Source organism: Glandiceps talaboti, chromosome 1 (genome assembly GCF_964340395.1).
Source record: "Glandiceps talaboti chromosome 1, keGlaTala1.1, whole genome shotgun sequence".
NCBI classification, from domain to species: Eukaryota; Metazoa; Hemichordata; class Enteropneusta; family Spengelidae; genus Glandiceps; species Glandiceps talaboti.
The window spans coordinates 18,713,748-18,728,111 of NC_135549.1; the positions used below are offsets into that span (position 1 = coordinate 18,713,748).

General features: G+C 35.7%; 1 protein-coding gene across 3 annotated transcripts in view; it reads left to right on the forward strand.

The window, feature by feature from the left end:
* Positions 1 to 14,364, forward strand: part of LOC144441241 (dynamin-1-like protein) — a 16,998-nt gene continuing 2,634 nt past the window's right edge. The window contains exons 1-16 of one of the 3 annotated variants that reach the window (XM_078130801.1): positions 1 to 194; positions 2,047 to 2,104; positions 2,496 to 2,579; positions 3,834 to 3,958; positions 4,520 to 4,606; positions 5,631 to 5,793; positions 6,054 to 6,134; positions 6,341 to 6,513; positions 8,726 to 8,940; positions 9,474 to 9,594; positions 10,441 to 10,677; positions 11,049 to 11,207; positions 11,874 to 11,924; positions 12,425 to 12,622; positions 13,178 to 13,235; positions 13,888 to 14,099. In XM_078130801.1, the coding sequence (XP_077986927.1) occupies positions 93 to 194; positions 2,047 to 2,104; positions 2,496 to 2,579; positions 3,834 to 3,958; positions 4,520 to 4,606; positions 5,631 to 5,793; positions 6,054 to 6,134; positions 6,341 to 6,513; positions 8,726 to 8,940; positions 9,474 to 9,594; positions 10,441 to 10,677; positions 11,049 to 11,207; positions 11,874 to 11,924; positions 12,425 to 12,622; positions 13,178 to 13,235; positions 13,888 to 14,099 (2,124 nt within the window). In that variant the 5' untranslated portion in view covers positions 1 to 92. The remainder of the gene's footprint in view (positions 195 to 2,046; positions 2,105 to 2,495; positions 2,580 to 3,833; positions 3,959 to 4,519; positions 4,607 to 5,630; positions 5,794 to 6,053; positions 6,135 to 6,340; positions 6,514 to 8,725; positions 8,941 to 9,473; positions 9,595 to 10,440; positions 10,678 to 11,048; positions 11,208 to 11,873; positions 11,925 to 12,424; positions 12,623 to 13,177; positions 13,236 to 13,887; positions 14,100 to 14,364) is intronic. The other 2 variants (XM_078130809.1, XM_078130816.1) reach the window with 2 other exon arrangements.

Genomic DNA, 14,364 nt, shown 5'->3' on the forward strand with positions numbered 1-14,364 from the left:
TCGCCATTTTCATTTTCAAATTGCAGTCGAAGAGCTACAGCCCAGAGAAAGTTCGTAAATTCAATATTATACTGTTCTAGTCGGAAAACCAGATGGAGGCTTTGATCCCAGTTATAAATAAGCTTCAAGATGTGTTCAATACTGTTGGTTCGGACACTGTTCAGTTGCCACAGATAGTCGTAGTGGGAACACAGGTAAAGTGACAAATGTTACGTTCGCCGGGTTCGGGTTGGTACCGTGGGCGGCTGGTCATCGAAAATCAGGATGTATTTTGGGTTATAACGATGACTTGGCTCAAAATAATACATGCCTTTTGTTGTTAGGATAATGTATGGGGTATAGGCGGCAATCAGATGGCATGAATTTGCTTCACGGGAACAGTCTGCAACTCTGAACATTCTAACTCGCCAAGCGCCACAGTTACTCGTTGCATTTCACTAAGTAACGAATACACCAAATCTGGTGAAATATTATTTGATCATTTCGTCACCGGGAAAACCCCCCAATGGAAAGAGAAAATTCTTCAACTCCACCAAGTCGTAGTTCTGTGTATTTACATTTAATTTGGCATTGGAGTGCTGGGCAAAACGTTAACGTTTTTTACCTCAATATCATTGTCTTGTAGTAAGACAATGAATGATGGGCTACATAATGTATTTTGTTAATATTGTACTAATATTCAAACAGGGAGTGGGATGCATGTACTGTATCGAGAAAAAAACACACTGAAAACATGTAAAAAAAAACACACCACAAAAACTCCGTCTGTTTCGATTCGTTTCAAGGGTATTTTAAGGTCATACCTGCTTTCCCCAATAGTCAATGTCAAATGACGAATTGGACAAAAGTTAGAACCATGAAGGTGTAACATGTAATGGTAGAATCTAGGAACAACTGTGAAGTGTTTTCTTTCATTTATTCCTCTTAAACTTTGGTATTTTTGATAAATATTTGTCATTCATGTAAAACGTCATGTGTATTTTTAGTTGTTTTTGAAAGCCTTGTGTCACTGTGGATTCAGTTACAATAAAATTTATCCTTGATTTCAGTGTCAGTGTATTTTATGAGGTCTGAACAACATGGCAAATGTTGGTAAATGATCATCATAGCATGTCATTTCTTGTCAGTATTGCCATTTCATAATGATAATTTGTACACATCATAATCAAAATTTGAAAATTAATAATCGCTTATGAACACCTATGGTAGATTGAGTAAATACATGTACTTTTTCTGCGTATGATGCGAGTTTGGGTATGCCCTGTGACTACACAGTAGACAACAAGCAGAGACTCAACAGACAAGGGTATATGGGTACTGAATTTAGATATACATAGTTATACACTGTAAGAATTGCAAGGGTTTTAAGTAAACCATATTCTTACAGGAGAATGTAGAGTCTGTGGATAAACTAATATGCCTGTACTGATAAACCATAGACCCTCCACCAAAGGCTGGTGAAGGGTCTATGGATAAACTTACATGTAACTGTATACAGTTATTATTCTAGCAGTTCATGAAAGGTGTTAATCTTATATTGTTTTATTTACATACACCTGTTAATGTGTTGTAGAACTGTTGACTGTATCCACAAACAGTGATTCCTCTGTTGACTTAATTGTTTACTTTTAAATTGTAGTTGTACTTGAGTCAATATTTTTATTGTATGGTTATCAAACCATACATGTATTAGTAAACCATAGTACAATGGTTGAAGGTCTATGAGTAACCATAGACCAGTGGAGGGTCTCTCGATCAACCAAGGCATTCAAAATCTTTTTTATTCTTGTTCTGAAAAAGTTCATAAGAAGACTTACTAGTTGTTTAACCACAATATGATTCATTGTAAACAGCCTTTCATCAACTGTTGACAGAAATTATCATTAACTTTAAAAAGTTGTGACTTATAAGTAGCTTTATCTATCTATTGTGCATAGGTATGGGATATTTTTATAAATGATGACCCAAACATAATGGTTTGGCAATCTTCAAAACTATTTCATTAAGATTTTGACAGTAATATTTTTGTTTGTTTGATGTTTACAGAGCAGTGGTAAGAGTTCAGTATTGGAGAATCTTGTTGGCAGAGATTTCTTACCCAGAGGTACATATTTGGATACTTATTTTTTCAAATACAGAATTGGATGGTAAATCTAGCATGGGTTTGGTGTGGGTTTTTGTACATGTATATCTATGGGAAACTTTGAACTCAAATCAGGTGTGATTTCTGGACCGAAGTAAATAGTAACTGCCACCTACTTATAAGGATTACCAGTGATTTCATAGGGTTTAAATATGTGTATGGAATAAGATGGAATGTAACGCGCACTGGCGCTGTCAAAAAATGTTATCCTCTCAAAGATATTTTGATTTAGTAGCAAATAACATCAAAGCAAAAATGACTGTCAACTGTCGTATAAACATGCAAAATCTCTTTATAGGTGTCAGCAGACCTATGTCATAAAATAACACATTATGTAATTTGACATGTACAGGTAGTGGCATAGTTACAAGAAGACCACTCATTCTACAGCTGGTTCACATTGACCCTGAAGACAGATCAGGAGCAGATGGTAAGTGTATGTACAAACATTACTTCATTACATTTCAGTCTCTCTCTAAAACATCTCCTTCTCTGTTGTCATGTTAGACTGTTTATCATGGTTTCTGTATAGGTAACTACAAGCGCCATGAGTGGAACTTGTGGTTACATATTAAGGTGGAAGCAATTAGGAATGTTTCAGTCTATTTTCATGTTAACTCACTTCCATGTACATGTACTGCTGTACATACGTTGTACATGTATATGTGTATCATAGCAAGAAATGGTCAAGTTTGGGAGTATGATAGAGAAGATAGAAATGAAATTTTTAACACAAGGCTATAACTTCTAAGAGAACTACTAAATATGGCAGGAAATCACAGAAATATTTTGGATTTGTTGACAAAAATTCTACATTTATTATGTCTTGATTACTTTGTAGAATGTTCTTGTATCATGTCAATGGTTCAGTTACAAAGGAGCATTTCAGGAAGTCCCTTACAAAACTGAATACTTATTAAACATTTGATATTGGTGCTGACCTTGTTAGGAAAGTGTCATTTAAGACTCATGCAATGTTGCAGCCTTACGTTCCATTATTACCATAGTTACCAGTCAGTCAAGATCACTAGTATACAGTTCATAATCATAATATGTAATTATTTTCGTCTCTTCCATACATTACATTTTTCACAATTCCAAAATTAATGTCTTCAATACTCATTTAGAATTTACCTTTTCCAGAGAGATTTTTTTTTGAAAGTTTCAGATGTTATATACAAGTTGTCTATGGTGGGTGAATGCTTAATTACCATGGTAACACTATATCCCTTTTAGACAAACCTATACTCAGTTTTTAAATTGCATGTATAAAAAAAACTCTGCAAAGAGAAAGATAAAATAAATAGACCAACCTACCCAATTATATATTTCTGTACCGACATATACCATATTTGTGAAGGCAGTACTATAAGATTATTTCACCTTTGTTCAGTTTCATTTCCTTTCAAATACACTATCACCTACCTGGAATGTTTTGACAGCTAGCCAAGCAGCATGCCATTTTTTTTGTTCATTGCAAAAATAATCAGTTGTGTAGAACTATAATGACATGAAGTAATAGACATGTCAATTCATTTCTTTTTTTCCATTTAATTCAACACATAAATTGCATGATTTTATTTCGTTCGTGATTGAAAATAAAACGTCAGTCACTACATCGTTGGTCAATGCTTGGTTTAAAACAATTGACAGTTTGTAACTAACATATTTGTTGTCTTATGTATTCTAGATGTACCAGCAGAGGCAGAGGCATGGGGTAAATTTCTTCACACCAAGAATAAAATTTACACAGACTTTGATGAAATTAGGGAAGAAATTGAAAGAGAAACAGACAGACTTTCTGGAACCAACAAGGTAACTTAGTTATTCTACAAGTTGTATACCAAGTTTACAAACCATCCAGCAATAATGCATCTCTTCAAGAAATCAAAGCTGTATTTTTTAATATTATATACCTTTTTGACAAATTTCTTTCAACATAGACATTATTAGGAACTATCTCTCTGTTGTCTATGCTTAGTTTCTGTGCCAGCACCTTTCCAGGCTTGTGCTATGATATGCCTCAGATCTGAACAGTGTAATATAATGGCAAAATGAGATAGTCATTGAAGTCTTAAGAACATTCATAACCTTTGTTAATATAAATGACAACTTCATAATATGAGACACAATGACCATACAGTAATAGTAAACTGCTAAAAATCATTGTCATATGACTAAGAGATTTCCATGTTGAGGTGTATAACATGACAAGTATGTCTTCTCTGCTTATCCTAAGAAATTACTTTGAATATACATGTAACCATAGGCAGCAGAGAGAGTCCTAAATTGTGTATAATATGTAGCTTCCATTATGGGAGCATTGTCTTAACTTACACTAACTAAAACTAAACTTGCCTTTTTATTTCAATTCAGGGAATTTCAGCTGATCCTATTAGTCTAAAGATTTATTCTCCACATGTACTGAATCTGACTTTGGTGGACCTTCCAGGCCTGACAAAGGTAAGGTTACTCCTACAAAGGACACAAGACTCTTATGTTCTTAGAGATAGGTGATTGAGGAAGTAGATTCAGTAAATGCCACTGTCAATTACGTTATACTTATTTTTAGTCCCCGCGGACGAAGTCCGGAACGGGGACTTATGGATTGGGTTCCGTCTGTCCGTCCGTCCGTGCGTCCGTCCGTGCGTCCGTCTGTCCGTCCGTCCGCAGCTGTTTCTTGGAGATGCCTGGACCGATTTTTTTCAAACTTGGTACAGGGGCAACATACTATGGCATACATATGCACGTCAATTTGTTTTATGATACGATCCAATATGGCCGCCTAGCAACCATTTTGTTTGCGAATTTTCCCTGTCTAGAGCCATAACTCAGACATGCTTTAACAGATCTCATTCAAAGTTGGTATTAGGACAGTGTTCTATGACATACATGTCCATATTCATTGTTGTCATGATAGGATCCAATATGGCCGCCTAGCAGCCATTTTGTTTGTGAATTTTCATGTCCAAAGCCATAACTCAGACATGCTTGAACAGATCTCATTTAAAGTTGGTATTAGGACAGTGTTCTATGACATACATGTGTATATCCATTTTCGTCGTGATACGATCCAATATGGCTGCCTGGCAGCCATTTTGTTTGTGAATTTTCCATGTCCAAAGCCATAACTCAGACTCCATTTTCATCGTGATATGATCCCCCATACCCAACCAATCCTTTATTGTTGGAGGCATATTCCATGTCCAACAAGCACACACAACATATCTAAGTCTGTTTGTTTTAGGTTCACAAATGTTGTTGCGTGATCAGAGTAGTGATAATTCCTTAAAACCCAATTATAGCGGGGACTATGTCATTCTCAATGACTTGTTTATGTTTTATTTTTGTTGTGGAGGGTCTATGATCTATTGTAGATTCACTGAGCCCTTTGTTTTTTGTCTGCAAAGTTTTGATAATCCTTTGCCTGATTTTGCAAACACTCATAAGTCACACACAGTATTTTATCTGTTCATTATTTGCCTAGGTACCTGTAGGTGACCAACCTCCAGATATTGAAGTCCAAATAAAAGAGTTGTTACTGCAGCATATAACCAACCCCAACTCTATCATCTTGGCTGTATCTGCAGCCAACACAGACATGGCCACATCAGAAGCAATTAAATTAGCAAGAGAAGCTGATCCTGATGGTGGGTAGATAGTTTAACTTATCAATTAGAGTCTTTTTTGTGCATGTGGTTGAGATATAACTGACTACTGTTAGAGTATCCTCTAAATATTCACATGCAGTATGTTTGTGTTACTTGCAGTATGTTTGTGTTACTTGCAGTATATTTGTGTCACTTGCAGGATGTTTGTGTCACTGCAGTATGTTTGTGTTACTTATTCTTAGGTTTGTAATAATAATATCACTCCACTTTCAACTGAAATTACTTTTATTGGATCATAGGTCGTCGAACCCTAGCTGTCATCACCAAACTTGATTTAATGGATGCCGGCACTGATGCTGTAGATATCTTGTGTGGTAGAGGTAAGTAAATCAATCTCAACTCTGGAAAGTCAAAAATATCTCATTTATTTCAATCCAGATGAAAAACAAAATAAAGCAATACTTTTGAAATATCATTGCAGTCATTTTTCCAAGTTTAAACAGGTGATTTAAGTGTGATTGGTTTTTACATACAGAAATACTTTTGATTGACATTGATTGATATGATGACTCTCTCATTGATACAGTGATTCCTGTCAAACTTGGTATAATTGGTGTGATTAATAGAAGTCAGATGGATATAAATCAAAAGAAAGATATTAAAGATGCAATAAAAGATGAAGCAGCCTTCCTGCAGAGAAAATACCCAGCTTTAGCTAGTAGGAATGGTACACCTTACCTGGCTAAGACTCTCAATAGGGTAAGTTTCTGTATGTATACAAGTCAATGTAATGTATTCGGTATTCCTGCATCAAGTAATATGACTTTTAATATGTTATGATAGTTTTGTACCTTACTGTTCCAGTGTTCTGCCAAGGTTTCCAACTAGTGGGGACAAAGGCCCCCTGGTTGGAAAAAGTGGGGTCATTTGACAGGGAGTGGGGTCTATTATTTATTGTCTATGAAATTATATATATTACCTCAGACCACTATGGAGATACCGTGGTCTGAGATATTCCATTACACATAGACTATTACCTAACTACATAAAAAAATTCCATTCATAATAACAGTTCCCAGTAAGCTATTTTGTGAAAACTGTGCACTACACATTACACCTTAGAAAATGAAGGCAATTAAGATTATGTAATTTTAAGTCATTTCTACAGAGTATATTATATATTGTTTAGAAAGATTGGACAGCCAGGTAGTCACAATTTTTAATCTGAATATCAATGAATAGCAGTGCTCAAATTTATGATTCCTTTTCTCAGACAAGGACAAAGAACAACTTCAAAATTAGAGAACATATGATTGATTAAAAAATTTGAGAAATCCTAATCTTGTAACCACTTGTTTCATTTTTACAACTGTTACATTGCCATGTTTATCATTCCCTCTTCAAATTCATGACAAGAGTTTTAAAAAAAAACATTTTGAAGAAAATAAACTCCCTAACTTTAAAAAGTACCAAATGTGAACGAAAAACTTACAAATAATACAGTCAAACAAACTTTCAAATAATTTATTTTTATTAACTACCATCACTGGCTGTGTAACATGGTTTGGTCCTGCTATATCAAATGACAGCATTAGTTACATACATGTATTGTAAACTTGATACGGAAAGCTGACATTAGGTGTCCTTGAAACTCAGAGATCTTGAACTAAAACTATCAACAACGTCAAAGTTAGGATGCTTTGTAAATACAACTGTAATTATTTTCTGATTTCATCTCTGAGTTCATTCTTCATGTCTGACCGGGCGCACATGCATCGGCCGTCTCGAGTGGTTATGCCAGTGATCACTCATTGATTCAGTGCCCAACATTCACATGTGTCACTGTCAACATCATGCAATACGATCCCCTAACACAGCTTTGTCGGAATCAAAATACACATGTACTCATTTTGTTTCCATTAATTTAACCCATCAACAAATGAAAATCACAACCTGTCCCATAAAATTTGGTTTCCTAAGGCTTATGTGGCAGAGAGATGTTCCGATTTCCCGTAGCAAGTTCAGTGTTTCACACACGTCAGTGAGTAGGTCAGAGGTCGAGACAGTGATGCGTCGGTAGACAAAACATGTGAAGAGAGACGTCCATTTCGGCGAATCATCTACTCCCTCTAATGTTTCAATTGAAGATTATGTTTTATCAAAGTTGGATCTTTTTGTTGCATTTGTTTGCATGTTGACAATAGAACTGTGCGTTGTCACTGTATCTTATATGATGTCAACTTACTGTCGCTTACGGAGTCAGTATACTTTTTGTGGTATTGACGCCGGCCAGGGCAGGGGCTTGCCCTGGACTTAGGTGTCTGCCGTATTAAAAATGAATGCGCCAAATTGACGCAAGGTGGGAAAATTATTGCGCCATTTGTAATTTTAGGGGGCCAGTGTCGCAAGGCCGCGGCCTCGGCAGAACACTGCTGTTCTACTGTAAAACTCCTGCTTTGAAATTAGCTAGCCAATGACAAGTGCCTGTTTGAATGGCAGTTTGGTCAGATTCAAAATATCTTGAATGCCAGTTATCAAAGGCAAGTACACAAGTCCATTTACACATAATTAGCCATTCATCCATTCATTCACACAACAACTGTTCAGTCACTCAGACAAGTCCATGAATGACATTTCTTCTTATCAAACAAGTACTTGTTTGGCCATCCACACAAATCCACTGAATTGCTGTCACACCAGCCACAAGTCCAGGAATAACGTTTCAGCCAATCACACCAGTCCGTTTGATTTGCCTTTTAGCCATTCACACAAAGTCAACGAAATATGTTTTCAGCCAATCACATTACATCTGTTTGATTGGACATTGAGTCATTTAGTAGCTGTTCAGCCGAACACACAAATCCATGAAAGTGTTTCAACCAATGACACAAATCAATCAAGCATTCAACCATTCAAACAACTCCATGAAACTGGAAAATTTTTAGTCTTAAATTTTATTCTTCCGGCACAGCTATTGATGCATCACATTAGAGACTGTCTACCCCAGTTGAAGACCAGAGTCAATGTCATGGCATCACAATTCCAGAGTCTTTTACAATCGTTTGGTGAACCAGTAGAAGACCACAACGACAGAAGTCAAATGTTACTACAAATTATCACCAAGTTTGCTGCTGAATACTGTGCAACTATTGAAGGAACTGCAAGGAATATTGAAATATCAGAATTGTAAGTTTTTGATAGAAGTAATGTTTTGCCTGAACAAAGTTGTCACCAGATAAAGATTTAATTTTTTTTCAAATTTATTACTCAGACGTAACTCTTTAGGTTTATGATAATGTTGGGACACTGAAAATAAATGAACACTACCACACAGAGATCATACGATCAATGAACATACACAGAACATACATGTATAAATAACACTGCAATAATGAGAGCATACAGACAGAAGTTTTAGCATGATTTCGGCACAAGTATTACCCAATGTTGAAATATAACTGCAAACCTTATCCTATATATCTTGATTCGTACCTAGACACTGTAATTCAGTTACCAATATCTTGTTTGAATATTAAGTACTCCTGTCGAGTTTAATTTCCCAAGTGCCCCATCCGACTACTTCTGTGGGTAGAAAAGAAGTATTGTCATCCACGGTAGTACATCACTAGAAATTTAAAAAAAATTGCTTTGCTATGCTGCCGTGCTTCTTGTAAAATGAAGGTTGAAATCTTATGAATATTCCATGTTCTATCCTGTAGGTGTGGAGGGGCAAGAATCTGTTACATTTTCCATGAAACATTTGGACGTACATTAGACTCTATTGATGCATTAGGTGGATTAACACAGTTAGATGTATTGACTGCTATTAGGAATGCAACTGTAAGTAGTATGACATATGGTACATCGATGTATTATGTGATTGCATGGTAGAATGGAATGATTTGACAGCTGCAATGTTTGTATTCCTTTCAAGTACATATGGTATGTTTTCAAGTATTTACAAGTATACCACATGTGGATGTAAAACTACATGTTGAATTGTTCAATGATGGACATTCTATTAATATGAAAAAAGCTTAATCTCCAGGTATGTGATTTTTGTAGGGTAGTGAATGCATTCTATCATATAGTAATACATGTAGGTATTTGATTGATAAATACACTTCTCAAATTTCTAACAATTCAAGAGGTTTAACACTCACAAGATGAGTGAATTTGGGGGACTCCTGGAGTAATGATGCAAACAGTCTGGGCTGACTCCTCACACGGCGCCTGCAGGTGCTATGTTTGTCTGGCCTTGTTAACTCTGGGATAACCTGTGGACTGACTGGGAAAGAATTGACAGTTCCATGGCAACATGATATGGTGCATACAACATAGCCCTGTCATGTCGTCCAAAACCTGAATGGATTTCTGTAGAAATGTGTGATTGTGCTTATGTGTGAATATGTCAGCATAGAAAGAAAATTGCTAAGAGCAATCCCAGCGAATTTAAAAAACAAAAAAACAAAAACAAAACAACTGCATTGTTACTCACATCTGAACAGTTTCAGCCTTCAAGTAAGGATATACAAAATGATATTTATTTGGAAATAGAGTGAAAAAGTAGGAATGTGTCAATTTTGCATTGTTGAAATTATCTACAGTGAATTGACTTAGTGTATATTACATGTACCAGACCAGAGAGAAATGAAATTTTATTATTTCTATTAACTTTGTCTTCAGGGTCCAAGACCAGCGCTATTTGTTCCTGAAATATCATTTGAATTGTTAGTTAAAAGACAAATACGGAGATTAGAAGAACCTAGCCAACGTTGTGTAGAATTAGTACATGAAGAAATGCAAAGAATTGTACAACACTGTGGCACCCAAGAGTTGCTTCGATTTCCAAAGTTACATGACAGAATTGTAGAAGTTGTAACCTCCTTGCTAAGGAGACGATTGGCACCAACTAATGCCATGGTAAGTCAAACTAGTTGTTTTATGCGTTGTTGGTGTATTACAGCTGTTAGTTGTAGCACTTGTTTTCGGATTGTATCTATGTACTAAGTACAAACTAGTATTTTGCCATTATGCCTATCATGTGCCATGCAGGGTGTATCATTTCATGTACATGTGATGTAGTGTACATACAGGAGTGTCTAAAAAATTTAATAGATGAATTAAAAGTTGAATTAAAAATCCCACTGTGTTCAGCTGTAGGTAGGTAGGGTTTACATTTATTGCTCTTTTGCTAATGCATTGACATTCCACACCATGTAATTTTTTATCATCAGTATTTTATCCTAGCACCTGTACATTGATACTAATAGTTGTGTGTTTTACTTCAACAGGTGGAAAATATTGTAGGAATAGAATTAGCATATATTAATACTAAACATCCCGACTTTGCCGATGCTGGTTTAGTGACTATGTTAGTACAGAACCATGAGATGGATCAAAGGAAAAAGAGAACTGGTGATGAAAACCCTGAACATGTCAGAGGAACGAGGGTACGTATTGATTGACTATGAGAGGAGGGTTGAACTTTGAAACAAGACTCAAATATATTAGATGAGGCACGCTAGTAACTGCTAATATGAGTAATTTACTTGTAACAGTATAATTGTGCTGGTATTAGTGAAAAGCAAGTACTTATCATAGTGTATATTATGCCAGTATGTAACATTTCAGAGTTGACGGCAGGTAAGGATATGTTAACCGTAATGGAGACAGTAATTCTATTTAGTTATGTTAGTGTGAAGAATCCATATCATCTGCTTTCTGTGTCTCAACTCCTTTCTCCAACTACTTTGTACATTGCTTCCAGTACACTCTTTTGCACTTCCTTAAAGCACCTTTTTCCCTGGTAACAGTTGATTACTGCATGCAAAATGTGACGTCGCTGTTAACATCTCGTCAGCAAGGGAGTGAACAGCATAATAACCAAACGTATGTGAGGACAAGCTGCATGTACATGTATTGGTTTAGTTCACACATTAAGTATAAACCCTGTTTTGCTCACATATCAAAGACAAAATACCACCTATGGACTCATGTTTGGCTATACAACCATCTAATTCACACATGTAGATTTTCATTTACATTGAATCCCATATACGTTTTCAAATATCCAATCCATTTTATGCTAACATATAAAACTTACATTATTATTCAAGAACTCCTCGTCACTGGCAGACAGTAGATCATCATCTCCTTTCAGAAGTCAGGTATGTCATGCTGAACTCCTAAATATAACATCCTTCTTGGCTTTTAAATGTTTTAAAAGTGTTAGTTTTCTTTAACTGTGAGTTCCCTATGTGTTGTACTTCTGTCAAACGCTGACTAACAGTAACTTGTTAATTTCATTATAATCACTATTTCTTACAGTGACAGTCTGACAATGTGTCTTCCGTCATTGTGAAAATTGACTCAGAAAGTTAAAAAAGAAAAGAAAAGGAGGCCATGTTTGTGATGTCACTAGCATCATTCATGTTTTCATTCTTATTAAAGATGACACTATGGTTTGGTATCCTCTCATCAACTTAAAAGTGACTCTCTCTTTCTCATTATTTGTCCTTTTCCCATCACTTCTTTTACTTGTTTTTCTCTTTCCAAGTCAGGTTTCACTTGGATGTGAAGGAGATAAAGTCATGTCAGAAAAAAAAGAAGGCTGAGCTACCCCCCAAAAAATCAATAATTTCTTTCAAATCTGTTTGTCTGTTAATAGGCTGCTGTACAACCAGGTACAGACCCATCAGGTAGAGATGGTGGATGGAATTTCTCTAAAATGCTTCCAGGAGGAAAAAGTGGAAGTCAGGAGAGTATACCAGCTGCAGCAGCTGCAACAGCTGCATCAGCACCAGTATCGGTTGAAAACAGTCCTGGTCCAAGACAACCTGGCATCAATCTTCTTGACATTGTACCGGTAATATACCCTTCTTATGTACAGCGCCCTCAACCATTACATAGTTGAAGTCATTCTTGACATTGTACTGGTAATATACCTTTCTTACGTACAGCATCTTCAACCATTACATAGTTGAAGTCATTCCTGACATTGTACTGGTAATATACCTTTCTTATGGACAGCGCTCTCGATCAATACATAGTTTGTCAATTTTCTTGACATTGTACGGGTATTATTATACTTTCTTATATACAGTGCTTTCAAACAATATATAGTTTCATCCAGTGGTCGTGATATTGTACCATAATAAATAATATGTTGTACATTTTGTGAGATGACTTTGATCTGTAGAGGGCGCACTTTCAGTTGGCCCAAGTTAGATGTGTTGGCCATGCACTCTGTGTTCTTTTAAGTATATACTTTACCATCATTTATGTATCAGCATCAAACTTTATCAAATAGTCGGTAGTCCTCATTTTTTTCATTATAATATGAATAATTAGAACTTCACCTTAGGTAAATGTGCCAAACTAACATAATAATAATAATGTCTTTGTTCTCTTCATACCAAAGGCGTCAGTTCCATCAAGAAAGCTTTCTTCAAGAGAACACAGAGATTGTGACATCATACGTAAGTATTATACTCTCCCTACATGTTTATCATACCATAATCAGTGTTTTTTTACGAAGGTTTGGTGAACCCCGGTAACAGAAAGGGGAACATGGTAAAACTGGCATAGTTTCCAATACATTGTACCGTAATTTTGGAGGGGAACTCAGGTAGATTTTACCTGCTTACAACCCTTAACGAAAACACTGATAATTACCTGTTTGCAAACAGGAGACAAAACATGAAAACATACACCAGTGTGTAGCCAGTTACTGTCATCCATCAGCAGTCAGCTGTTTTGCAACTATGCAAATATGTTGTATTAGCATACCCCTTACCAACAATGTTATTGCTGCCAGTGTACATGTACAATAAGCCTGCAACAAACCTGTGGCAACCATAACCATGTGTAATATATAAAAAGCATATTAAACTGATAGGTTGCAGAAGTTTGAAGCTAGCTACTACCTTCTTGTACAATACAAAGTTACAGAATTATGTACAGCTCAAGTACTTTTCTTCGGCTAATATTAATACAACTTAATTTGATAAGGTATGACAAAATGAACAGTTGTAATATTTTGAAAGAAGAGGCAAAAAAGAAGAAGACAAGTTTCAGCCACTCTCGCAATCATGTCATGATGGTGACAGATGTTACATTTTCTTTTCACAGAACGGTTGATCAAATCCTATTTCTTGATTGTACGTAAGAACATCCAAGACAGTGTTCCCAAGGCAGTCATGCATTTCTTAGTGAATTTTGTCAAAGATAACCTACAGAGTGAGATGGTGGGTCATTTGTATAAACAAGAATGCATAGATGATTTACTCTCAGAATCTGAACAAATAGCAATGAGGAGGAAAGAAGCTGCTGAGATGCTCAAGGTATGTTGGAAATTACACTTTTTTTAAGAACAGTTTTATTCTCCAGGATTGTATTCTCCTAGTTGAATTTTCTCACAACTTTTTTTTTTTTAAATTTGGAGATGCTGATACAAACAAAAAGGTTATGGGCAAAACTAGTGAAAATGTTCACTAGTTTTGTAAATCAAAAGTAGTGTGTTTTATGCTATGGGATATTTTGTATATAAAAGGAGAATAAATATGAGTGTTGTCTGTTGTAAAATGGCGTGTTTGAAATATATTGCCA